This window comes from Apaloderma vittatum, unplaced genomic scaffold (assembly GCF_000703405.1).
Source record: "Apaloderma vittatum isolate BGI_N311 unplaced genomic scaffold, ASM70340v1 scaffold11826, whole genome shotgun sequence".
Taxonomy (NCBI): Eukaryota; Metazoa; Chordata; class Aves; order Trogoniformes; family Trogonidae; genus Apaloderma; species Apaloderma vittatum.
This window is the reverse complement of record NW_009720074.1, coordinates 8049-34606: the sequence shown is the minus strand read 5'-3', so window position 1 is coordinate 34606 and position 26558 is coordinate 8049. Positions and strand designations below refer to the sequence as shown.

Here is a 26558-nt window from a genome sequence, read left to right as displayed (position 1 = left end):
GGTAACACCACCAACACAGTGGGACCTACCAAGGTACCAGACACAGTAGTTCTTTACCTGGCGGGTAAACCAAAGCCACGTGGTCTCCGTCTTGTAAATGTCCCCTTTCCATCAGCATGACAGCTATCTTCTCAGCGCGTTTATGCAGCTGGACACATGTTAGCGAGTTGGCTATTGTTCCCTGCACAGGAAGAAGGATAAATGTCACAGAGGATAATGCAACGTGCTGAACCTCTTTTTCCCTCTGCACCTTAGAAATTACTGGACCAGGTCCAGCCACAATATGTCATGCAATGAATTTAAATACAGAAACCTTCAGCCTTAAGCCAAACTGTAGTTGGAAGAGTAAAAAAATATGTCTGTAAAGGAGAGGAATGTCCTCTTTGCCTTTCTCTGTACCTTCTGCCCTCAACAATGTTTTGGTTCTAACCAAGGGAGAACAGTAGTACGCTAACACCCAGGTAACCTGTACTTCCCTTGCTATGCAGGCAGCATTTCTGCCACAGCCAGGAAAGTGCCTTTATGGTCTCCACAACAATCTGGAGAATCTGTGGAGAGTAATCCTGAAAATTGCACTTTGCCGTCTGTATGCTGGAGAGAAGCCAAACGGCACAGCAGAAATAGTTTGAAAGACAAGAGACAAAAGACACAGGAGAAAATAATGCTTTGTGACAGGGAAAAGAACTAGCCTGGAACAAAAGCTAAGCACATGCATGTAAATGAAATAAGAAAGGCATTTGTTGAATTTGAGCAACTCTGGTTAGCATGAAATAAAAAAAAAAAAAGTGATGATACGCTTCAGTTTAGCTTTTTGAAGCACTTCAAACAGTGCCAATCCCCAAATTATCAAACCGATGCAGTCTTTTAAACTGGATGAGTGTTACGATTCTTGCATTTCCTAAATTTATCTGTGTATATATGCACACACACAAAGGCACATTTAGAGAAATATGTACATTTGATCACAAAGTTCACTACCACAGCTGACACCTCAGAAGAGAAGTCTAAAAATGACTGTGAAAGACAGATTGACTGTGCCGAGAGCTGATCTGGCCAGGGATAGATAAAGGGACAGAGCAGTACAGGGAGGGCTGCATCTCTGCTTGTGCACTGTGCTGTGAAAAAAAGAGGATTTCAGCCTCCAGTACTGCTATGCTATATGTGGAACCTATCACAAGCACTAAGTTCACTTAAAAATAGGGAGTCTGAAAAAAGTGGAGGGAAAAAGGTAAGAATATATATATATGTACCTAAAAAGAACAATGGTATCAAAAATGCAATAAAAAATATTGTACCACTATCATTATTGAGACAGAAAGCAAGAAGGTCTACTGTTTTAAAGAAATACTCTTCACACTGTGTTTTAACAAGGCAAGGAATAATAAGCATCTAGCCTAATTGCTACCACCATTCCTCACACAACAGCAGTATTTATTGACTGCAAACTTCCGAGAGGAGAGTGCAGTTTGATAAAGGTTTAGCACTGGAAATAGTGGCATGTTACCAGGCATCACTTGGCATTTATGAACCTTATAATAAACTGTCAACAAAGAGGACAACCTAGCTGAAAATCAAAAGGACAAAGACCGGGCTTAGCATTCCTTTTCACCATCTTTAGCAACCATACTTACTGAAATGCACTTCAGGCAATTTTAATCAGTCTTCTGAACAACTTGAAGACTATTTCACTATGAAAGCTTCCTCTAAAGACATGTGCAATTATAAGGATGCTAGTCCAGAGCTGGCTTCTGTCTGTCCAGCCCCAAATATGGCCAAAGTGACCTGAGGTCTGGGTGTCTTTGTCACTGCAGACCTGCCAGCGGGAATATGTTTAAACTCTTCAGTACTTCTTTCAAGAGACTGTCTGTTTGTAAAGACGTGATAAGAAGGACCCTTTATGTACCCCCCATGTACAGCAGAAGCACAGGCCACACTGACACAGAAAGGGAACTTCTGCAATCATGTAGATTCATGCAAAACCTGTTTACATGTAAGACTTCTGGCACTTGCTGCACATGTAGCAGCAGTGAGTGTTTATATGAATCGCAGGGAAGAGGCATCCTGCTGTTGAACAAGATCTCTGGCAAGCACCAAGCAACTATTCCCTTTTGGGTCTTTTGTACGAGGTGTCTTGCAATGGTAAGGTGTTGCAATCTGTCATGACCCATGCTAAAAAAAATGCACTGCGCTAATTTTGAAATATTTCAAATGCTCAAAATGCTTGGGTTACAGGAAAACACTAATCTCAGTGGATTTCTATTAGTCATCCACTGCAAGATGCCTGCCTTTTAGAACAAAGTGTACAGACAACACACAAGGAAGACAAAAAGAGAAAAGTTACAAACCAGAACTAAAATTCAAGATGGCTAATAAAACTTGCCCAGGCTGAACCCCCCCAAACCTGTCACTCTTTTCCATAAAACATTAAATCTCTCCAGAAAGCATTTACATCTCTCAAACAAAGTTCATATGGTAACTCCACACTGAGAGTAGTAGAGTACTGAATTTCAGCCTTCAACTATTTTTCACTTCTGTGGAACAACAAACTACTTTGGTAATCCTTGTTTTGCACATTGTGTCCTTCCCTCCCACTGAATGAACCCTCCCGCCAGCATGAGAAGTCTGGCTTTATTTAGAGCTCAAAAGCAACAGCCTGTGAGGAGGAGATGGGACAGTCCATGTCACTCCTCTTTCTCACAACGTCTTTGCTCCTTACTTACAGGACAGAACAATGCACTATGTTAGTGGTGTAATACTGAATCTATAAACAGCACTGCCTCTCAAGTTTTCTACTTTGCCACTATTATCTGTCAAGTTCCACATATTCACATAATATTAGCCATATTCACATAATATTAGCTATTAAACTGAATTTTAAAAAGGTTATTTAATGACTTGCTGGTAGCCTCAAACTGAACTTTAGTACCAGCACTATAATATGGGCTGGGGAAGCATACCCTGTAAACACAGTAAGTGATAATTTCACAGAGGTTCACAAACTACCTGGAGTTAAGAACCCACTCAAGCTGTATAGGGACCCCATGGGCTGAGTCAGCACCAGCCACTCCAGGTAGCCCGGGACAATAGCACTGGTCCAGGCCCTTTCTCTCCTGGAGACCTTCACACACCACATACGTTTCCCAGTTCTGACAGATGTGTCTAGATGTACTGTGGTGGGATGGTGTGAAATCAGACATTCATTCTCCACAGTGGTCTTGGGAATTAATGGTTTGTCATTGACAATCAACTGGGAAGGGTGTAATCATCCACTCTTAGTAGAGGCAGGTTCTGCATCATGTAGCATGTATTAATTCATTTTTGAGAATAGATGAGATGCCAGGATGGCACCTCGAGTAGGCTATGCAGAGAGACTTATTAACGATCCTTTGCAGACCTGGCTGAAATCTTGACATACATCTTTTCTTCATCTCCTTTATCCATTTTCACACCTTCCCCAGATGGTCTAGTCTCAAACCCAACAATTATTATGTTATTTATGAAAAGCACTTTAATTTTGCCAAACCTGTGCTTTTCAAATTGGAAATCAGGATGGTAAGCAGTATTAAATACTACTCTTTGGTACAGTAACAATCAGCACTGACATAGATTTGCAGTGTCAGCCCACCCGCAACATATATGTGGTGGAAAAAGAAATGAGAAATTTGTAAGGCACGTCGTCTGATACAAAAGCAATCTATATTTTGACAACTGTTCCCTTTCTGCTTCAGTGAACATTAACTATAGTAGCTTAGTATTAATGGGAAAAGAAACAGAAAGGTTGCGTTCAGCCACAGCACGAGCAGGTGGAGCTGAAATACCAGTGTGTCACTTTCCAGATCACAGCCTGTCAGAGCGATGGCCCGAGCTTCTTACCCTGCAGTTAAGTAGAGTGTAAAGCACATGGTCAGGAGTTGTCTGAGCTCTCCACTGCAACACTTCCGAGAGGAAGAGGAACTAAAATAAAGCAGAGCAATAGTCATGACACTAAATAAATTTTTGGCTTTAGAAAAGCAGATAACTAATTTTGCCAGTTTAGCTACATCTGTCTTATTTATATGCCACATTTTACATCAATATCCAAAAGCACTAAACATGAATTAGTTCTCTTGTCATCACACAAGGTGCTCTTGTCATCAGCACAAGGTGCTTTTGCATGGTACGAGTGGTCTCTCTGAAAGAGAAACAACTGCTGGAATTACGAAATATTACTACATATACTTTCAAAGCAATAAAACAGTTCTTACTAATCTCCTGAATTTAAGCACAATTTTATTTCTTTAGCTTCCTCTCTTCCTTTCTGTTATAAATATTTAAATATTTATATAGCTTAAAACTTGCTAATTTAATTACTCACATAAGCCTCCAAAAGAGCTTAACTTTACAGGATCAAAAGAACAGTCATGTTTATTATTGTTGTCCCATGTAAATTCATAAAATAAATTTGTACAAACGAAATGCACTTAATACTCCTCATGTCTATTTCATCGTTATCTGTAAGTGGGGTTCTGAAATACTTTAATGTGCATTAAAAAAAAAAAGCCATCAATCAATTCTGCAATACTAGTACTACTACTACTAATAACACAATCTACATACTAAGTGTGCTGATGCTATCTAGCAAAATATAAGCCATATCAGAAAAAAATAGATTACCTTTCTGGCTTGGTCGTTATCTTCTATTTGCCCCAAATCTCTACCACTGGCCTGTGCAATTCTTTTTCCAGAGACCAAGTTCCCCACCATCACAGAGGCAGGGCCAATTTCTAGAATAAAGCAGAAATGCGCTAAGTGCAATAAAAATGCTTTTCTTGTAACTTTTCATTTCTTTTGCATTACATGGTATTTTCGTCATTGTTCTCCCCAACACCAAACCTTGAGCCCACTTCTTGGTAAAAAACTTTGGCTGATGGACCAGGAGTAGCTGGAAGATACGCAGGCATGGATTCATCCCCTCTAAACACATCTAACTGAGTAGCCCATTTAGCTCAGGCTTCCTACAGCCAGAGACACATCACATCTTTGGAAAACTCAGCTCCTAAGTTAGGCAGGTACATTCAGGTGCCTGCAACTAGATGAGATGTATCCAGGCTTCAGGGACAATGTTACGATTTCTCTCTTCTGTTCCCTGGGCTGAGTTGTGTCTGTAGTAGCAATTCTGTAACACTACAGACATGAAATGACAAAGATTAAAAAGGCAGATGGTGCATATGATAAAATATAGGCAAGTCAATTAACACAGGGTAGAGATTGAAGAAAAATAACTTGACTTTACAGGAAAGAAGATGTTATGGCTGACACTTCTCCATGAGGCAGATTTCACTGATGTTTTGTTGCTGCCATTAGGAAAAACACCTGTCTTGCAGATACCGTTTATGCTCCTGCCAACATTTGTTTTCTGCTTCTCTAGCATGAGTTACTGATAAACAGCGACTGATGTCAGGCTTTACTTCTAGTCTATGAAGTCCAGGCTTTGCCTCAGTGAGGGTACATGGTATAAGTATCAAAATACCAGATGTGTAAGTAACCAGATAATGGCAATAAACAACATCTCCACACTACTCTGCTTCAAAAACATGAAAGCAGTATCTCTGGGTGTGTCACAACTATGCAAAACAGAAGAACGTGATGCTTTTGGTTTGGTTTCTGTGTTCCTGGTATTGCTTTTACCATAGCGATATATAATGTGATATATAATGTGATATATATAATGCATCTATCAGTGATCCTAATTCTGCACTGATCCTAATTCAGGGATTACTTTGCAAAGCAGCAACAAGGAAATGCCCCAGTGAGCACTGCAGTTAAAGGCTTCATCGCTTTAGTTTAGTTAGTGGAATTCACTCTTAACCTCTGACATTCCCAGTATCTGTAAACTGCGACTATGGTTTTGATTTCTGAAACATTCATCCAAAGGTTTTAAATAAAGAAACAAGTTGATAGTTCTGGCAAATTTGAAGTGAAATCATGATGGACAGTCCCCATATTCCAGATCCAGAGGGAATAATACTTCATATTCCAAGCTGGTTTTCAAAGCGGAGAGTAATCAACAGTTTGTCTAATATAGTTGAATGCAGGTCTTAAGCCTGAGGCTACAGATCCAGAAATTTTTGAAATCAACCTAATTCATGAGCACTAAAATCTACAACTAGATTCAAAGTCAAAAGTGTGCTAAAATTTGCTTAGTCATTGGGAATGAGTAACCAGTGACTGGACTACAGCAGGCTACAAGAGCTTCCTCAGTCTTGAGTCAGTGCCTCGTTGTACCATTTCATTCATTATTCTTCATGAAGTGTGTCAGAACTTCTGAAAAAACATCTTAAAACTAGTTAGGGCTTTCCCTCAAATACAACTTCTGCAAGAATAATCCAGAACCTCCCTACTCAGGTAAAACCCCTTATCCTCATTCTTGGATTTCATTTATTCACGACCAGTTTTAAAGTAGTTACTCTTCTTCCAACACTGTTATTCAGTGTCAACAGCCCTCCTCCTCTCTATTTCTACTTTACAAACTCAGCCTTCAAATAAGCCAAGATTCTATCTTTCTTTGTTTCGGTCTCAGCCAATCCTCTTTAAACATAACTAACAAGGAATTTACAAAGAACTCCAGATGTGGTGCCAGCAGTGTCTCGTAGAGGGATAAATATGTCTTCATCTTTATTGAACTTACGATTTTTGCAGCATTTTTCCTTGCACTCTTTGTGAAGGTACCTCCAGCTTCTGCCAAAACCAATGATGTCCTTAACACACTTGCAACATTTAAGAGGAACAGCAGATCAAACTGACTTGCACCTGCATTAACAGTCACCTGACTTCGCTCCATACAGTACGATGAACTCACAGCATTAACTCACGGTCCCTTTGCCTCCACTCATCTTACCTGGTTGTTTTTGCCTTGGTTTAGGCAGGTTTGTCACACATGTGTGGGGACACATCAGCACGTTACAAGGATGCAAGGATCCTTCCAAGAAGAGCTGTTTGGTTTCTGACAGGTGTATTCCTCCCAGCGGTGTCTTGGGAAGCGTGTTTGCTGGTACGAGAGCTAAACAGTAGACTCCCACTTGATGAATACTATCAATAGCCTAAAAAAGGCAGGAAGTCGAATTTAATGAAAGGCTAATTTGTCATCATTCTAATAAGCACATGTTGTAACGAGTTACTGCATAAAACAACCCTAATAATTAACTGGCAATGGAAAGACACTTCAGCAACATCAGTGATAAGGAGCATCTTTTCACTGGGAACAGGTGGAGGGAAATGTAACACTGACGTTATTACATTCATTTCAGAAGATAAAAAAAGCCAACAAAAACCTGGTGATAAATACACAGAAATCTGTTCAGAAATGCTACCTAGGCATCTCTCTCAGGCACATGTTAGTAGCACGTATCTTGGAGACTTACTACAAAGACAGGCTGGCAACCCATGTGAAACTGATTTTAACTTGTGCACTTTCCAGAATTAAAGTTCAAAGGATTCTTTTAACATCCAGTCCACCTCGCAGAGCAAACCAAAATTTCAGAGGTTACATGTATATCATCATATACCTACTGATGTATGTAGCTTGTGAATTTGAACTTTTTCTTCTAAGATAATAACTGTTTCACTCCATGATTACTGCATAAAAGACTGTCAGGCACGAATACGAAATGAGAACAATATAAGGGAAAGCTATGAAACTATCCACTTGAAAAGAAATCTGTTGAAAGAACACTTGAAAAATAAGCATCTTTGAACCCTATAGTAACAAGCTCACTGTCTCACAAGTGGAGTAAAATGCATCACTTTCAAGAAATCTATAATGTAGAGCATCTATGTAATTTATTTAGGTAAACATAAATAAGCATGCACTTAGATTTTAAATCTGTACACATCTTAACTAATTATTTTCCTTACACTGGCAACAAAAATTGCAGCGAATTAGAAAAACAACTTCAGACATCCATGCAGACCAAGAAACAAACTACAGACAGCATCTCTAATGAGTAATAAAATGTTCAAAAATACATTTTACTTAACTTGCATTTTAATTTTTAACTGTGAGAAATGCAAACACATACATCTGTTGCCTTGAAGATACAATCCATACTCTGAGAATCAAATAATCATTTCTAGTTATGTACTGAAGTGTTGACCAGTAAATTACTGATTACTTCTACAGAAACTCGAAGCAATGCTTTGCTTTTGGCATGTTTGCTTCATTTTTTATTGATTTGATCACAAAATTTCATAAGAAAGAATAATAAAGCAGATATTAATTCTACAAACACTGCAGTTTTAGCAGTGGTAGATCTCACTGTAGTATTGAGAGACCTTGTTACTGATCTGCAGACACCATACCTAAAAGATCAGTAATAGCAAAATATATATGGACAGGCAGCACACAATGCCTCATGTTTCTGGCAGAAACTATCATAACTTCCTAATGATAATGTTATTTGTAGGTTCTGAAAAGCTGTAGTAAATCATGGGATCCTCACCTGACACCAGCTTGAAGGAAAACTGTTACAGGGCAGGTAACCAGGCCATGTAGGGCAGGGCTGGCCCAGGACAGCACACACAGGGTGTCAGAAGAGTCTCACAAATATCATGAGAAATGTGCAGCAATTTAGTGTGATATTGTTATGTTGCTCCTCAGTAGTCGATGACTCAGATAAAACTGGTCACCACTTCCTGACATCTGTCACTAAAACTATGACTGGGAAGGAGGCACAAAACACCCCACATGTTCTTGGCTTCTGTCCTCCATCTTCACTCTCAGCTGAAGCGGAACCAGAAACATCTCGTTCACATAGGGACGTGTGCCAGACTTGCAGACTTCACACATGGGTGATGAAAGCAGCCACACATATGTGTACTTTGATACATGGCTTGCTGTTCTCAGGCACTGCCGTGACTCCATCACACTCACAATAACAGGATTGACTTTTGGCAGGAGTAACTTGACAGAGGACTCCCACAGTGTTCAGTACTGAATTCTACTGGTTATGATGGTGTAAGACATGATTTCAGTAAAAGTCACAAAAATGCTCAGCTGACAAAACAGGAGAAGCAATAAATGCAGAATTTCAACCTTTTCTTCAAGAGCTTGCTACTTGATATCGATGTATGGGCCTTTCCTTCTACAACAGTTGCCCCAGGTGCTACGAGGTGCTTCAAAGGCTTTCTGTGTGAGGGATAAGCTAGAGGTTCTAGCTTGGAAAGTGGAAGTAACAGGTGACCAGCTGTAGACAGAGCTGAGACTTAGTTTGACTACATCTCCATTAAACCTATTGCTTTTGAGCGAGGATAGGCTTAACCATGGAGGTGGAGGAGATAGAAGATGACTGCTGTCTAAAGGATCTAATGTTTTGTGGGTGGACATTAGAGCTGAAAAAGCTTTGATTAAGGTAATGATACTGCCTTAAATTTGACTGCTGTGTGTAAGGAGAAGATCAGATTTTTTTAGTATTCAGTAGCTTCTGCCTTTTGGTCACGCTGTCAAACACCACCATTAAGGTGTGTTTCATCACAATGCTCTGTGCCTTGCCTGATCCAAAGAGCTGGAATGGTATTCCTTCCAATAGGTGTCCTCCATGCAGATAACCTCACTGCAGATACTTAGATCTGAGCTAATCAACTGCTTTATTTCAGTGGAAAGAAATCAGCATTTTTAGGCTGTGTTTCATTAATTTAATTTATCAACATGGTGCACTAGAAACACGTAATTCTCTCCCACTGATTAAAATACAAAACAAATCTGGAGATCTAGCTCAGATACATACATCTACTTTTCATGAGGTCAACTACATATCAGTGCCAGAAACTGTTTAGTAAGAGACTTTGGTAGGTTTTGACAGTAGAGTATATAATACGTTAATTCATTACCCCTTTAAAGTAATGAATGACTATACCCTTACAAATCATATGCTGCTCTCTCCTTGCTATTATTTACTTCAATTTATCCTTGTTTTCTTACAGCATTTTGAATAGGAAAAGGATCACTCTCAGGATGTGTGGCCCAGATAGGAAGTGTAACTCAAAAGAATCTAATCTGTGGTCATTAGAGCAAGCACAACTGCAGGTAGACTTAAAATTACTCAAAACCAAATGTCAGTTACCTTGGGGGCCTGAAAGATCAATAAAAAGAGTACAAAGCAGCAAAAAAATAGCTTCCAAATGTACATAAAGAGCATTACCTGGAGAACTCTACTCATCCATTGAAAACTGTCTTCCTCTGTGGAATCTGGCCTTTGCTCAGCAACAATCACTATCCTTTCATCATGCAGCACGCTCACTGAAAACACTGCTATTCTATAAAAGAGAAGGAGAGAAGAGTATTTAGTGCCAGGACAGCTGGAAAAACCAGTCTTCTACATTAACGCACAATAACTATGATTTTGTTATTTAATGCTCAGACAACTGCTGCATCAATTAGTGTTTTATTTATGGGGAAAAAGCAACAAGAACAGTTTGGGCTAACTTCTGGAGGAGAATTAGGGGGCTTTGTTCAAGAATCGTGTAAATACAAGCAACATGTCACAGCAGGGCTGGAGAAGTGAACCTTCTTGGGACAAGAAAAACATTAAACTTGGGCCACACCAAGGTTGTTGTTAAGCTTTTAGAAGAAAGTAATTGCAACACCATTTTGTGAGAGCTCCGCCATGTGAGCAACAAGTGTGAGCGCATGTTACTGCATCAGGCTCTTCAGAAGCTTTAGCTGTCTCCTGTTCATCTTCAGCACATTATGAAGGTCACACAAGGAACTGCTGTCATGTTCAAAAAACTTCAGTGTTAGGCATATTGGAAATGTTCAACTTGGACAGAGAAGATCCTGTCGAGTCAGCCCCTTCAGAATTAACCAGCTGTTCAACTGGAAATTTTAATAACCACAGTTTCAGACCTTTCAGACCTTGATATCTAAAAGTCTGCCTCAACACTGTCTTAGGCTTCCCTCTGCTGTTCCCTGGATCTTGCAATACGAAAAGCAACGGAGGGAAACCACAGTGCAGATTAGGCAGTGCCTTCTGAAAGCATTTTGGGTCAGTTACACCTGGCATGAGCAAAAAAGATTTTTGGGTAATATAAAAAAAGAAAGAATCAAACCTTCCCCTGTAGACAAATTTCATTGGTTCCACAGCCAGTGCTGTCGCTACAATGTCATCAGCATTATGTCTTCTTCCACTGACAACCATCAAACCATCCATCTTGCCAATAACAAAGACAAGTCCGCCCGGTCCTATAAAACCTAGTAGTCCAGTCCTTATAAAAGGATATTCAGTGATAGGGCCACCAGAACTGGTCATAGGAAACACCTGTAAGACAGAGAAACAAAAGTCTTCAATTCTAAATGCAGAGAGCATGCTGCAAAATATTTCAGGCATGCTCTCTCGTATGGCTCTTCGGAAACAAAGTAAATAGGTCACTGGTGATGGTCTTTACTCTTCACTGATCATAAAGCAGTGTCAGGAAACTCCCAGACCAGTGTGTGTAATTTTCAGTACCTGAGTTCCAGGAATGTCAATCCCACTCTGTTTACCATACATATTTACCCTAACCGTGGCTCTGAAAATATTTTATGGCCTTAAAAATATATATATATAAATCAACATAAACAATACTGAATAAAAACCCCCTGCTGTTCAGAGTGCAGCTAACCTGATGTGCTATGTACAGGTTACTGAGATATTAAACACTACAGGAGAGGTTCTTTTCAGGACCCAGCACATTGTAGAGAAATAATCAGGCTAGAAATGAAGCTGTTTTAAGGTCCTGCACGCTAATGACTCTTGCAGCTGATCACATTTTTATCTAAGGTCAATTAAGTCCTCACAATACCATTGATAATGACTTCTGTAGCATGTCTAAAAGTGAAAATACAGCCCTATACAGCCCTCTCTAAATGTTTGAACACCAGATGCATATGTGACTTCAATGAGATAGATTTCTACTGTTTTTTCTACCCTAACTAGCACAGCGTTATCCTTCTGACACATGAGCCACTTTGAGACACATTCTGACACAAACGCACTTTCCTGCCATCACTTCAAATGGAAGACATGGCTATAAAGTGTCCTTCAAGGCTCATCTAAAAAGAAAGGACAACATCTTCTGCCAGATGCCCACAGGTGACTCTTACTGAATAGACTTAATGCTTGTACATCCTTAGTCGTAATTCATTTCAGGAACACAAAACTCTTTGATTCACTAAAACTTGTAACATTAATTACATAGCAGAACTTGGAGAAGGCTCCTAAGAACATCTTTAAGTGTAAAAATTAGTGGCCCTGCTTATTCAATGGCAATCTATCTGCTTACTTTAGGAATAAGTCTAAATATGCCGTTAAACTGTAGACCCAGTTATGAATTACAAATGATTTTGCAATTACAGTAAGTACTACAAAATGAACGTAAGTACATTTCTACCCTGAAATATGTCAAGTCCTGGATTATCATTCACACCAGGTACTGACAGCTGTACTTGGAGCACAGCTACAAGAAATTTCAGATCGCAATAGCATAGCAGGATTCCTGGCTTCAACAGCAGGATGGAGAATCATATCTACTAGTCTCCATTGATTATTTAATGTATAAGGTTTACAACATTTAGATCTGCGTTTTGCAGGAGCTATTAGTCATGTTTGGTCTATTAAAAATTGTAATATCAGAGCATTTGTTAAGGGAAATGTAAATGTATTTTTCTTAACTTATTTCTCAAATACTAAGAGACTAGAACCTAACAAAAATCTCAGCTCATTTTTTTTCCCAGTATTTCTCTGATTTGTTCAGCCTTTCATATGGGCTTTAGCAGAAGTTAATGATAACAAGAGAGCAGGTACAACAGAGCTATCAACACAGCTGTTTGCATGGAGCTGAAACCTAATGGAAAACAGACTCCACAAAGCAAGAAGGCTTTCACCTAAGGCAGTTCAAACAAAAGCAGGTGGGGACTAATTAGGAAAAGGTGTCTCTGCTGTTCAGATACTTCTTGAAGACTACATCTGTTAGGATTCTGTATAAATGCAAGCCTTTAACGCTGGCTGCACTGTGGAAATACTGGGAACTGATTCTTAAAGATACCCAGCAGCCTTACAACTGCTTGCAACAATCAAAGTTGCATGGAGCTAGCTCACAGACTAGTACAGTACTACCTTTTGAACTTTGTCTTTCTTCCTGCTTTCCTTCTGATTGTTTCAGCCTCTGGTATCTTCTTTCAAAATTAAAATAAAAGCTCTTCAGAGCCAAAACTAAACCCATATAAAGATCTACTACTGCACTTAATGAAATGGGCTTCAGCGCAGATTATCTGGCTAGAGTACAGGTCCCAAGCCACAAGGATTGATTAGTACTGCTATTCTGATGTTATTACTATCAATATTTTATGTCAAACATTATCTCGGAATAGAAGAAGTTAACAAGGAAGGATTTTATATAGCATTTTTTTGTTCAGCTTACCTCAAAAGTATTTTTGGTCATGCCCGAGAGTCCATAGTATGATGTACCCGTTGCAATAGCACATACACAAAGCTCTCCTATTTCATCTGTTTTACAGAGCTGAGGAACTCCATCTGGCTTCACTGAACACATTATAGCTAGAGGGAGAACATAGGACTTTAAAAATATTATAAAAACTGCAGAATAACATAAATGCTGCAGGAAAGACATCATGGAGGAGCTGACATAAACAAATAAATTCTATGTAGAGAAGTGTCTAACAATCAGTTTCTCAAACATTAACATGTTCAATGTTGTCAAATGTTATATATATTATTTATAGTATTTATACAAAGAATGCAAAGATCTTTATGCAAACCCAATCTTTACACTCATAACAAAACTTAATTTTCCTTGCTCTCTAGATTTTCAGTTAATTGGTAACATTGCTGGGAAATGTGTGTTCCCAGCTTTCCATACTGAAGACCAGATTTGCCGCAGTCAGTGTAAAATGAAATACCTGCAGTTTTTAATAATAATTACACTGCCAGGGAGGCAGGCAACCAGGAAATTCACCTTTCACAAAGTAGCAAGTAACACCCTATGAAAGATCAAGATATTTTAGCAGACTAACACAGTTGTTTTAGTAAGTATTTATCAGAGCTCAGACTCCCTCTCACTGGTCTTACAGTACTGCAGAGACAGCGAGAGCTAAACAAGAGGGATTAGAAAGCAGTGGTCCGAGGAGGAAGCACTATTTTATGTGTCAGCCATGTGAATAAGAATCAGGTATGCTGTCTTAGCTATAATCCCTGGAGCTGGAGTCCAGCATGTGTAGATTTTGCAGCTGCAAAGAGGATATCACGAGCAAGAGAGACCAGAAATGAATTAGTAGGTCTTTAATGTACAAGTGTAAAGAATCTTAAATGACCTTTCTCACTCTGAGGATAAATAGAAGCATGTACTTTCATTAAAATGATCAGAATGTAGCACGAAGTACAAGATGGTACACCTACAATAATATCTTTCATAATAACAATTAGACGACAGCCAATCTTATCTTTCTTTATTTTAAGTTACTAAACTGGAATTTTGTAAAATGCATCATATGTTTTATTCCTGTGGTTCACAAGAGACATTCTCTTGTGAAAAACTACAGTACTATGCTTTTCTAGTCCCTATTATATCTCATTTATGAAAAATCTTATCTTTTTCTTTAGAAGCACTGGTTTCAGCTTGAATTTATTAACATGAACTGTTCAGTTATACCTCCTCTTTCTAATAACTGGATGATAGCACAGGATCTTTGGAAAAACATTCTGCAAGCCGTCAGATAGCAATTTTGTTCATCCTTAGGATAGGTTATCAAAACTTTCACTGCCAAGTCTCATTTGGGTCAGGCTTATGGATATTTACAGCCTTCAGATATCAGAATCCAACTCTCTTATTTGCTGTACAGTATCTTACAGTTATGGAATGGATGTTCTGATGTGGTAACATTGTCCAAAGCACCCCACTAATGCATGTAAAGACAGCCACAGAGGTAAAAAGAGAAAAGAAATCTTGGGATTTCCAAACCATAAGTTTTACAAGGTAATGCTTCTGGACTAAGATGTTTTCATGTGCGTATGTTTGAGTCCCAAAGCTTGTCGTCCAACAGCAAAGCATGCCCACCAATGACGTCCTACAGCTAACTGCAATTGATGAATCACAGTAAATTTCGAAGAAAGTTCCTTACCTCCTGGCATCACTAAGCCAACATCCTGGACAGTCAGAACAGAAAGCTTTTCTTCAGAGTCCACACGAATCACTCCGTAAGTGAGCCCATGCATGGACAGAACTCCTCTGCCCGGTGGCTGATTGCTGTCGTCTGTTGGCCTGCAACCACGGGTTACATCATCAGTGCTCCAGCAGGCAGACTTAGGAATTTATTCTTCTTAATGGACTACTATTGCAACTACTCCTTTGTTGAGTGCTTAAAATTTCACCTTTTTTCCCCTACTAGATCTGGCAGAATCCTGTTTTTCAGTCACTCGTGAGTATTCTGTCTGTCAACTCTCCTGTTCAGAAGCCACCCACATGTATTTGGGGCTGCAGAGATGAAAGTAAAAGCTAACATTTATCCAAAACAGCTTGTATTTCATTTTCAGACAGATTGATGAAGACTGTTTGATTACTTAAGCAAAGGCCTTTTGCATTGTTTAAAAATACTGAAAGGCAGTGCAGATGATGGGGAGGGAAACGGCATTCTAAATATTTGGAACTGATGAGTAAATAACTTAAACTCTATGTTACCTACTTTGGGGAAACCTAGGAAACTAAACTCACCTGCTAGATTAAAAGCCTAACTCTAGTACACTATTATTAAAGCTGAGATTAGAATACAAGTATGCTATGCATAAATCATATATGACTTCCCACTCCTGATACTTAAGCATTTAAAATTATCAAAAAAAAGAAATTAGGTTGTAATAGATTCACTGCCAAGTATCTGTGGTAGCAGCAAGGACTTTACTATCTTTATTTTAGTGAATATAACTGAATTCTTTCTATTCTAATTTATTCCATGAAAATCAAAACAAATTAGATCTTCTTCATTCATGGTCAAAATCTTGTGTATGCAGCCTCTTTGTAATGCCTCAGTTTGCTCAGATTCACTACCCACATGCTGTACGATTCCACAGCATCAGCACAAGCTGTCTGTCACCTTGCTTCAGTATAAAACCGCCTGTTCTATCAGTGGATACGATTATATATATATATGTAGAGCGTGGCTTGAGCAAACCAATGTTGACGTGTGCAAGTTATTAAGTCAAGGGAATATGTCAGAGCTTTTCTTGTCTGAGAAGATTCTTACACTGTCCTGCATTTTAAAATGCAGACTGGATGCTAACGTGGTGCTGATTTGAGTGTGGATAGTGCATCCATGTAAAGCAGCCAGACTTCAGCTATTTTCAAGATGGATAAACCAGCCAATAATTAGCTCAGGATTCTACATTTTTCCTAAGCAATCCATCATAACACAACTATTTTTTTAACAGACAATGTCCTTTTATATGATATTTCTCCTCTACTGTGCTTGAAATACTAGTCGGGCTTTAGCCAATCATGCTCATGTAAGCCTTGCAATGATCAGTACTATAAATTTCAATTAATAGGTTTTACGAGTCGTATTTCTCAAGTGACATTGTCAACAAAGAAGGATGTGGGCACACTTGAAAATGCATTAGAGCATAACAAATGGTGCTGGTAAACAAGGAGGTGTGATAAATAACATTCCCATCATATGAAAAGAACTTTCAGTGACATTATTGATCAACTTCCTCCCATCCCCCCGCAACACACATTTTACAGCTCATGAGAAGAAAGGCACACACAGCTTCTCACAGCCTTTTAGCAGTAGAGGCCATCTAGGCTTTCATCACATACATCTTCTTGTATTACTTATCAGATCCAAAGACTGCTGAAAAGAAGGGCTGCTGCAGTTTTGAAAGACACTGGCTGTGTACAGGACAGGAGGGCCAGGCAGGGAAGCAGGAGGCATGAAGCCTGCTAGGATCATGTTGGGCAACTTGTCATTAGAGATACACTTGGGTGGTCTGGGTTGAGATATCAGCTTTACCCAGGTTAGCAAGAAGTGCTGTGTGATGGAAGTAGGTGTGCAAAAGTATCCTGGTTTGAGCTAAACAGAACCAATTCTGTTCTGTGATTTTACTTTTCAGCTAATTCTCTCTTAAAAGTCAACACTTTCTGAAGTTAACAGCAAGAAGGAAAGAGTTGGTGCTGAAGATCTGGGGTCCAGAGAACAGGCATTTCAGAGCTCTGTTTCAGAGTACTTCTGGTTTTCTGGCAGTCTGAGGTGGATCCTTGAGTGAGACACCAGTTAACTGTGCTTGAGCCTCCTCTTGCAGGCAACTAGTTGTCTGATGCAGAGATAGAACACGGCCAGAGGACCAGGATGGAGTAGTGAGGTGGGGAGGCAAGCAGCTGACAGCACCTCTATGTCATCCTAGAAAGTATCTTGTCAGCAACAATTCTGCAATATATCATATCTTATTTTGTTGTGTCCATGATATCCACATGGGAACATCCCTAAAACAAGTATCTCTGCCAAGCGGAAAGAGAAGAATCACTTGGAAAGAAGATGAGATAGAAATCATAGAATGTTTTAGTATGGAAGCTGTCTGTAAAGGCCATCTAGTCCAATGACCCCTCCAATGGGCAGGGACATCTTCAAACAAGATCAAGTTACTCAGAGCCCTGTCCCACATGACCTGTGCGTATCTAGGTAAAAAAATTCTTCCTTATATCTAGTCTGAATTTACCTTCTCCTAGTTTAAAACCATTTCCCCTTGTTTCATTGCAACACTCCCTGCTAAAAAGACTGCCCCCATCTCCCTTTAAGTATTGAAAGGCTACTATAAGGTCTGCCTGGAGCCTTCTCTTCTCTAGGCTGAAAAACCCCAACTCGCTCAGCCGTTTTTCACAGCAGAGGCGTTCCATCTCTCTGATCATGTTTCTGGCCCTCCTCTGGACTCACTGCAACATGTCCATGTCTTTTCTGTCTAGACATTAAGCACTGACCACTATCTTCTGGATGCAACCATCCAACCAATTCCTTATCCACCAAACAGCCCACCCATCAAATCCATTATGTCTCCAACACAGACAGAAGGATGTTGTGGAGGACTGTGTCAAAGGCCTTACAGAAGTCCAGACAGGTGACATCCATGCCCTTGTCATGTCATCACAAAAGGTTGGCGAGGCATGACTTGCCCTTGGTGAAGCCATGCTGGCTGTCCTGAACAAAGAACACTATTCCAATGCCCTTACAATTAACACTAAAGTTAACATTTTTAATTTTCTTTACACATTCAATATTTCTAATATGGGATTTGAAATTCTGTAAGACTGCTTGCTAGACAGAGGTAAATCCTTTGATTAAGGTAGGAGGAACTAAATAAAGATGTAATTCCACCTACTTCATATACTAAGTAAATTTAGCTTAAACCACCAGACAAACCTACCCTTTTAGTTTCCTTAACCATGTGCATCTAATTCAAAGCTGATTTGTTCATACTGAGTAGCTGGAGACCATTTTGAGACCAGTTACCACTACCATTTACAGATAAAAACGGTTTACCGCTAATTTCTACCAGTTGTTTAAAAGGGTACAGACCTGCACTTAAAGTTTTGCCCTCCCTTAAGCAAATGGCTTCAGACTAATATGCAATAAACCAAAGGGGAATACCGTAAAGAACTATTTACATGACACATTCCTTTAATATTAAGCTTCGTGATTCAGCTCTAAGGCTGAAGTATCTACTAGTCTATTACTGACTCTTTTCTTTCAAACTTTAAGGGTATTTCAAATGAGAATTGGTTTTGTTACTCTTCCTTGTAGGAAGATCAGTAAAAATACACCACAGATTTTGAAAGAGTCAGAACATTAACAGGGAGCTCTCTGGATCTTTGCTCTGCGGGGAGTCATTTTAATGCATACTTCAGCTGTAACTCTTTGGAACTTGTATGGTAATGACTTTACTGTCAGTAGAGATGGCTTGAATAAAATGAAAAATACTAAAGCTCCCGAGTTCAGCTGGTATTATCCCAGCATTAAACAGACTTCAAAAAGGAGATATAGGTTCAGTAACATTCACTGTAGTAAGAACTGCTCTGTAATTACACAGCAAAGCATTGAAGATAAAAATGCGTCCTCTTTTTCTTTTATTTGAATTATGCACTATTTTATGCGCTAATAATTTTTTTTTATGTAAGCTCTCAGTGTCAGTTAATTTGAAAATTAATCTCTAGTGTTTCAGGTGGCTATAGGCATAGAGTTTAAGTCTAGAAAGGGCACAACAGCCATCATATGCTGATACGCAGCGAGTTCTTCCACTTCGCAACCTGTGATCCTGTGCAGATTTTCCAAGGCTAGTACGGGAAATGAAAACCCCCTCCCACTAATCAGGGCTCAGCATGAGCGATGTCCACTGCCCTTCCACCTCCTTTCTGCATTTACAAGCAAGAGCTCGTTCCAAGGGAGTGAAGGTCTGCCCAGCCTATGGGAAGGAAACCCAACGCAACGGGAAAACAACACACTCCGTGGTATAAAGCTAAGGACAGGCTAGTGGAGCTGAGTGAAGGACTCTCTGAGATCCTGTAGCTCCCAGAAAGACAACTGGGCAAGATAAGTACCTGAAAGATAGCTTTCAGGTGTTTTAAGTTAATAACGAGGTGGCTGAAAGTCAACCACAACCTTGGCCTCATGTCTTTTTCCTGTGATGTTTCATCAGAAAGCTAAGGGAAAATCTAGTTAAATTTCACTTGGACAGTGTATTTTAAGCGTTGTGGCAGGAAGTATTTTACTTAATGCTATTACAGTGCTTTACAGTTTTATACTGTATGTTTTAACACGTGAAACAACTATAAAGGGCTGCAGAAATCTGAACTTAAAACCAAAGTGCCTACTGTTCAGGGCACAACTTTGGAAAACTCCACCAAAACAGAGAACAGTTATGCCATTTACTGTATACTGCAACAGTCTTGGCGTGACGGCTGCATACTGACATTCATGTTCATAAGGCCCATTTTATTTCTAGGCACAAATCCCCCAGACTCCAAGAGCATTTCCAGATGATTACTGAGAGTCTACAAATGGTTAAAAAGTGTCACCCAGACAAAACCAACCTGCAGAATGTTGTAATTCTTTGGAAAGAGACTACTTCAAAGCCTGACTTCCCTCAATAGCAATTCCACATAAAATCCCAAGTTTTAACTAATTTCATGCTTACAGTGGTATTTTTCCACTTCTCTTTACAGAATTAGCCTTTTCATTTTAGTCTATTTCATTTAAAATTAGATAAAATTACAGAAATAGGAACTATATTATAAGGCACTCTGAAGTTAAATTATTACTCTACAAATTCTTCCTCTATATCTTCTCTGGACATAAAAAAAAAACCCCAAACCAACTAGAAACGGCATTCAGAAGTTAAGTATGCAGTTCCATACTTAACTTTTCATACATATATAACTTTCATACATGCATACTTAACGTTTCATTTCTTCTCAAATTACCATGTATATTCTACCATCGTTCTATCGCCACTAGTGTAGCACAGTACCTTCGAATAGCCACAGTGAGAGCTTCTGGTGAACTAGCGCAGGGACAAATGACCTCCTGTCTTAGACCTTTGCTTTGGAAGACATTGAGAAATGCATCACAGGAAGAAATAGACCCTGGGGGGGGGAAATATCAGAGAAAAATAATCTGATTTATCTGATTTCTCCAGGGATGCTATTCAAACTGCAAACTTACTATTGAATATATAGGCTTTTCAAGAGAAAAAAATTTAAAAGGACTCATGTTCACTGGGAAAGAAGTCATAGCTGCTACAATCATATATATGTATATTCAGTTGTGGATGCATACAGAGAAGACTAATTTTTGAGCATGAAGTCCTTTCACTATGCTTACATAGAAAAGCCATTATTGCTAGACTACAATGTGAGTTTCATTATAATTTTCTTTTTTAAGATGAGGCAAATTAAAGGTTTAATTCAGAAACTCAAAGCAAACTACTATAAACAATCAGAACATCTATATGTTGGCATCTTAAATAATATAAATAGTTCATGTTATTGTCATGAAGTAATCCAGATGCGGTTCTCAAAAGTAGTATAAGTATTCCTCTAAATTCTTCAGTGTCTTGTGCATCTGAGCACCATTATTCAGCAGAAATGTTCTGATCTTTTCTATAGCTTAAGGTTATTTACTTCAGTCTTTCATGTTAAACAAAACTGGATTTACTGCGACTTACGTTATGTGGAATATCAAGTTTGCTTCAGGATTAGCTAAAGAAAAATACATTTTAAAAAAATCCACAATTAATTACTGTTTCTATAAATATCATATAGTTTGCAGTAGACAAACCTTACACTTTGTAAATATTTTAGCTAAGATGACTGAAGATCTAAACTTTAAATGCAAGACAGGAAACACTCCCTAGCCCCTATCAGACTGCAGGAGCATAGCTTACATGGGTTTGCACCGTCAGCCACTATTAGCATACGCAGCGAGGAAAGGTTGATGTCTCTCTGATCTCGATGTGCCACCAACGCCCAGTGCATGTCTCTGGATTTTACACAGGCAACTTTTGCTGCAACAAGAATGGAAAGATTACTAATACACCATATAAAAGCTACGCGGCTGTATTATCAATTCGTACTTCTGATTTTGACAATCAAGCATGCTTTTGTATATTCTGGCTCCTTACCTTTGTATTGACAGACTTTTTGTATCCATGACAGTGGATTCACTTTCATTAACGAGTATGGGATACTTATAACATGCATCATGTTCATGACACTCTGAAATGAAGTAAGATAAATGGGTTTTATAAAACAATTGTGGCAATTATTTATATCGTGTTAAGGGCAGGGGCATCTATGCAAATCACTCTGCTTGTTTTATTGTCAATGCTGCCATTTATCTCTTCCTATCTAGCTATCTACATTAGGATGAATCAGAATCTCATTTTTTATTGATTTAATTATGGATGAAGGATTTAGACTAATCAGATCATAACTTTGAAGCAGTACTGAAAAAAAGAAAACAGATTTTCTTCCTATTTATACTTTAAAGTGATTCACTTTAAATAAAAAACAATAAACACTGGATGAACAATATCTGCATGTTTGCTATGTAGGTTAATATTATCCCTACGCCAGCTAAACTTCAATATATATGAAGACTCTTTACTCAAAGAAACAAGTAACGGCAACATATCTGTCTAAAGAAATCCATCTCTGTGGAGACTGAAAAACTACTAACGATAAGGGAGCACAACTTATTTAAAAGACACTAGACAGAGAAATTGGAGTCACAGATTAAGCACAGATCAATTTATTTAACAGAAAATTAATGAAGGAGTTTTTATTCTTTCTCCAGGTGGGCTAACAGCAGTATTTTCAACAAGGTCATGAAAAGTTGCAGAAAATGTAGAAAAAGCGGGTGAGTGAAACCAATGACAGATCCAAACCCAGTCTCTCTCAGTCTTACGACAGTCAATTTCTTTAATGATTTCTCAGTGTTACTACTAAACAAACAGACTGTAAATGAGCTGCTGCTTTACTCCTGTTACCATTTAGAAACATCTTCTGAGGGCAATATATTTTCACTCACAGCAACTCAGGTCAAATGCAGTATTTGTTTTGGAAAATCTAGGCTTAAGAAAGGTTAAGCGTCTCAGTGGATTAGTCATCTAAACACTTGCAGAATTGCAAAAGATAGTTCCCCTTTCAGTCAGGCACAAGTGTAGTACAGGAAAAGCACTTACAGGCAAGTCATGAAAAAAACGAAGTTCATACCAAGATTAATAGCAAAGGAAGGCACAGAAAATCTCTATCAAATGCTTGCTTTCAACTTCAGTGATAAAGATGTTTTTTTAACACAAGCTACTTGTGGGCGTTAAGCCTAACAGACAGTTTCTGCTTCAGAAGTGTTATTACTGCCCTATGGTATTAAGAAGAGTATAACACTGCATGGTAAAAGTATATGAGATCCCTGGGAATCATAGCATTTAGAGCCCGTACATCCTGCCCGCCCCGTGACCTTTCAAAACTTGGTATTTGCTTTTAAAATGACCAGCAAATAGTGAGCATTTTTTCAGTCATCGACTGCTGCAGCACCTTTAAAAACAATCCTTAAAAATATGTCAATTGCTTCCCATTTCAATGGAGGAATAAATTTAAACAGCAAGCAGACAATTTATGCAATTTAAAGTATCAGAAATGCTTTAATGTTAGCAAAACCATCTGCTGGTGGGAGTTTTGACGGAGAAGCTAGTCAGTAGCAATATAGCTCTGCCATTGGATCACATCCTTACAGAGGCAAGTGCTAATTTAATTTGTTTTTGCTATAAAGTCTGATCTCAAAATCACACATCAGTAAGATGAGAATAAGATGGTAAGAATGAGCCCAGCATACTTGACATGATGAATAAAAATACACTGGCATCTTTACCGTGCTTATTATGAGTAAGCGCACTAGCAAAAGATCATGGGCTTACAGAGTGGAAACATTTGTATTAGAAGAAACTGCAGGGCATCCCAGTTTGTGATAGTAATACACATATTAGGTTAGTTTATTTTAAAATACTCACACAAAATAAAAAAACATACTTACTGTAAGAATCCCATGCCATAAACCAACATCCTTCTTGAAATCTAATACATTCACAATTGTTTCAGCTGTCCAACAAAAACAAAACAAAGTTTATTTTTCAGAACATGGCACGGAACCAAGGCAAACCCACTCAAAGGAAGGAAGCTTCAGTATAACATGACTGATGACCTCAAAGCTTAATTTTCATAGTAAATCTCCACTGCAGGATTTGTACTGGCTAAGACGTTATTTGTAGCTCTCACAAAGACACTTTAAACGTGTGCATATTTTCTAAAACTAATGGGAAAAAAAATGGGTTTTTAAATCTAGAAGCCTTTGACACAGATCTATGCAATACACAAGACAGGAGTCTGGTGAGAAGCAAATTACAATTCACACTTCATTTTAAGGAGGAAGCAAGGGAAGCATACTCCGTACCTTCTGTGTATCCACATGCCTGGGTCAGAGCTTGGCAGTGTGTCAGCAGTGCAATCCTTGTCACAGTCACCCCAAGCACACTTCCATCTTTACATGTTTTGTACTAAAAAGAAATAAGCAGGTAAAGTCAATGTGCAATAGTTGCCCTATTTCCATTATTTAATAGCTATGTTTAAAGTGTTTCCTACATAGGTGAAAGAAGGGCACATCTAATGACTCTATTTTAGAAAGGCAGCAGTATCAAGGAGTTAAGGAGGCCTTTTTTTTTTTTTTAAAAGACACTTTTTTCAGATAGGCTTTCTCCCTTTAACTGAAGATTCCTAGGCTTGATATCAGAAATCTCTGCTGTTTGAATACAGGTATTATGGAAAAATTATTCTAACAATTGTGAACATGTTAGTGACAAACCGACTGGTTAGATTTAGCAGACAATAACCTAGTTCCGTCTGTTCAGTGTTCACATGGTGGATTTTATAGGCCAACCAATAAATCTGAGCTTCTCTCTTCTGTGTCTTACAAGGCATGGGATAAAAGCTGACCATAGAGTTATTGCTGGGTGCTGTTATAATAATCTATATGTATACAGTCTGAAAGACACAAGCTCTTTGATTAGAAGAATATGAAAGAGTCATGAGAAAGCAGAATAAAAAAGCAGTGTGAGATCACTGCTGATGACTGCAGTAATTTTTGCAACTTTATGCAAGAGTCTGAAAACTATCAGTGGCAATTAAAGTAAATTAAACATTTATCTTTCTCTATGATGAAGATAATCAGCAAGATTGGAAGTGGAAGTATCTCTGCTTCTCTAGCCCAGTGTTGTGACTGTGTGAAAACAGGAAATACCTTTGCTCAATTCACTCCAACTTATTCCCTTCGAATAATCACTTAAATTCAATACTAAAATCACTGGATTAAAGACATTTGGGTCTATGCAAAAGGGAAAAAAAATTGAAAGAAATCTAAAAGAGAAAAATTAAACTTAACAGCATTGCTAATTTTCCCTTCCTGACGCTGGTCTTTTGGGGGGGAGTGTGATGCACAAAGCAGTAAGCGACAGCCAAGGATTTGAACAAGAAGTTCTTTCTCTTTCAAAGGGTTGTCATATGACAACTAAAGCTTCGCTATGAAATTTGCTGTCTACCCACCTCAAGGCTAGTGGGCAAGCCCACACTGTGAATGAGACTGAGATTGGTCAAGGCAAGTTTAATGTAATACTGCGGCAGCCACATAGATGACATAAAAATATTAACGTTAGAAACCCCCAAAATGCAATTTAACATTTTATTCTTTTCTGAAATCAATATCCAGTATAATTTATTAGAAAATATTATTTATTAACAGGCTAAAACAGGATGTTTTCTGCTACCGTGACTAGCGAATGAATAATAGTGTTTACCTAATCCAGAAGTGCCATACGCAATGATTCGAGGAAAAGATGCATCTTCATTAACTCACCTCAATGTAAGCTGTGTCATTGTTTGCATCCTTGATGTGTGGGAACCAGTCACGAGGTGGCTTGGAGAGGTGTTTAGACTCTGTGACAAACCACAGCAGCTTTGGCCAGCCTGAGGTACAAAGAAAAGTCAGCTTTTGTCGAGTTTCTGCCAGGTAAGACAAGACAAAAATCTTCTCTGCCTGAGTTTTTTTCCCTAGATGCCTGTGTCACCATTATCTAATCGCTGCTTCTTTTAAACCTCAGCGTAGCATGTGAAAGAAGATTTTCCAGAACTGCTTTCTTAACAAGGCTATCATGGCCTTCTCAGACAATCCCAGAAGAAATGGCTGGCAAGTCTAAGCTGTTATTGACCCGCATAGTTTACTACCACTCTCCTCTCAGAGGTTACTGTCCTTACCATGTAGCTACAGGACTGAATCCTACGAATGCTTCTTATTTACTACAGTCCTAAGTCTGTTGGTTTAATTTTGTTTGTGGCCACAGAGGATTTCAGCAGCGCAGCTGAGCCAGGGCAGAACCAGACCAGGAGTCCTCACCCAGCTTGGCAGCCATGAGGTGGGAGCAGCCACCTCTGCCAGACGGCGATGCTCAGCCAGGGCGACCATATTTCATCATGAGCCTGATTCTCACCCACTACAACTAAACAAGCGCAATGACTGTTACTGTAGTAAATGACTGGTGATCCGCACAATAAGCAAGGGTTAGCTTACCTTTAAACTGTGGTATCTCGCCGGTGGGGCTCTTAGGCAGTCCTTTATGGCATGCGTCACTAGTCAAGGCCACAGTAACTCCACAGCTTCCAAGCAAAAAGCCTATTTGTTGACTTCCTGCATCCTAAGAGATGACAAAATAAAAGCAATACACAGAACTGATTAGAAGTGATTACAGGCTGAAAACTTCACTGACCTTTGGCACACTATCCCGAGAGGAAAACAGTCTCTTTCCTTTAAGCAACTTAACTGATTTGTACAGTTATGAAGGAACTGGCCAACCTAGATATCCTCTTGGCTGTAACACCATAAACCATAGAGAGAACTGAAGCCATCAGATGGCTCCTGCTCTCACACCTCTTCAGAAATGACAATG

General features: G+C 38.9%; 1 protein-coding gene across 1 annotated transcript in view; it reads right to left on the bottom strand.

The window, feature by feature from the left end:
- Positions 1-26306, bottom strand: part of DIP2C (DIP2 disco-interacting protein 2 homolog C (Drosophila)) — a gene marked incomplete at its 5' end in the record, with an annotated part of 80332 nt that extends 54026 nt beyond the window's left edge. Inside the window, 15 exons of the mRNA XM_009870886.1 lie at positions 58-181; positions 3874-3954; positions 4654-4763; positions 6878-7079; positions 10176-10290; positions 11083-11291; positions 13432-13568; positions 15149-15288; positions 20538-20652; positions 21453-21572; positions 21690-21783; positions 23600-23664; positions 24017-24119; positions 25472-25581; positions 26183-26306. Coding sequence (XP_009869188.1) covers positions 58-181; positions 3874-3954; positions 4654-4763; positions 6878-7079; positions 10176-10290; positions 11083-11291; positions 13432-13568; positions 15149-15288; positions 20538-20652; positions 21453-21572; positions 21690-21783; positions 23600-23664; positions 24017-24119; positions 25472-25581; positions 26183-26306 — 1849 coding nt within the window. The remainder of the gene's footprint in view (positions 1-57; positions 182-3873; positions 3955-4653; positions 4764-6877; positions 7080-10175; positions 10291-11082; positions 11292-13431; positions 13569-15148; positions 15289-20537; positions 20653-21452; positions 21573-21689; positions 21784-23599; positions 23665-24016; positions 24120-25471; positions 25582-26182) is intronic.
- Positions 26307-26558: the final 252 nt, after the last annotated feature.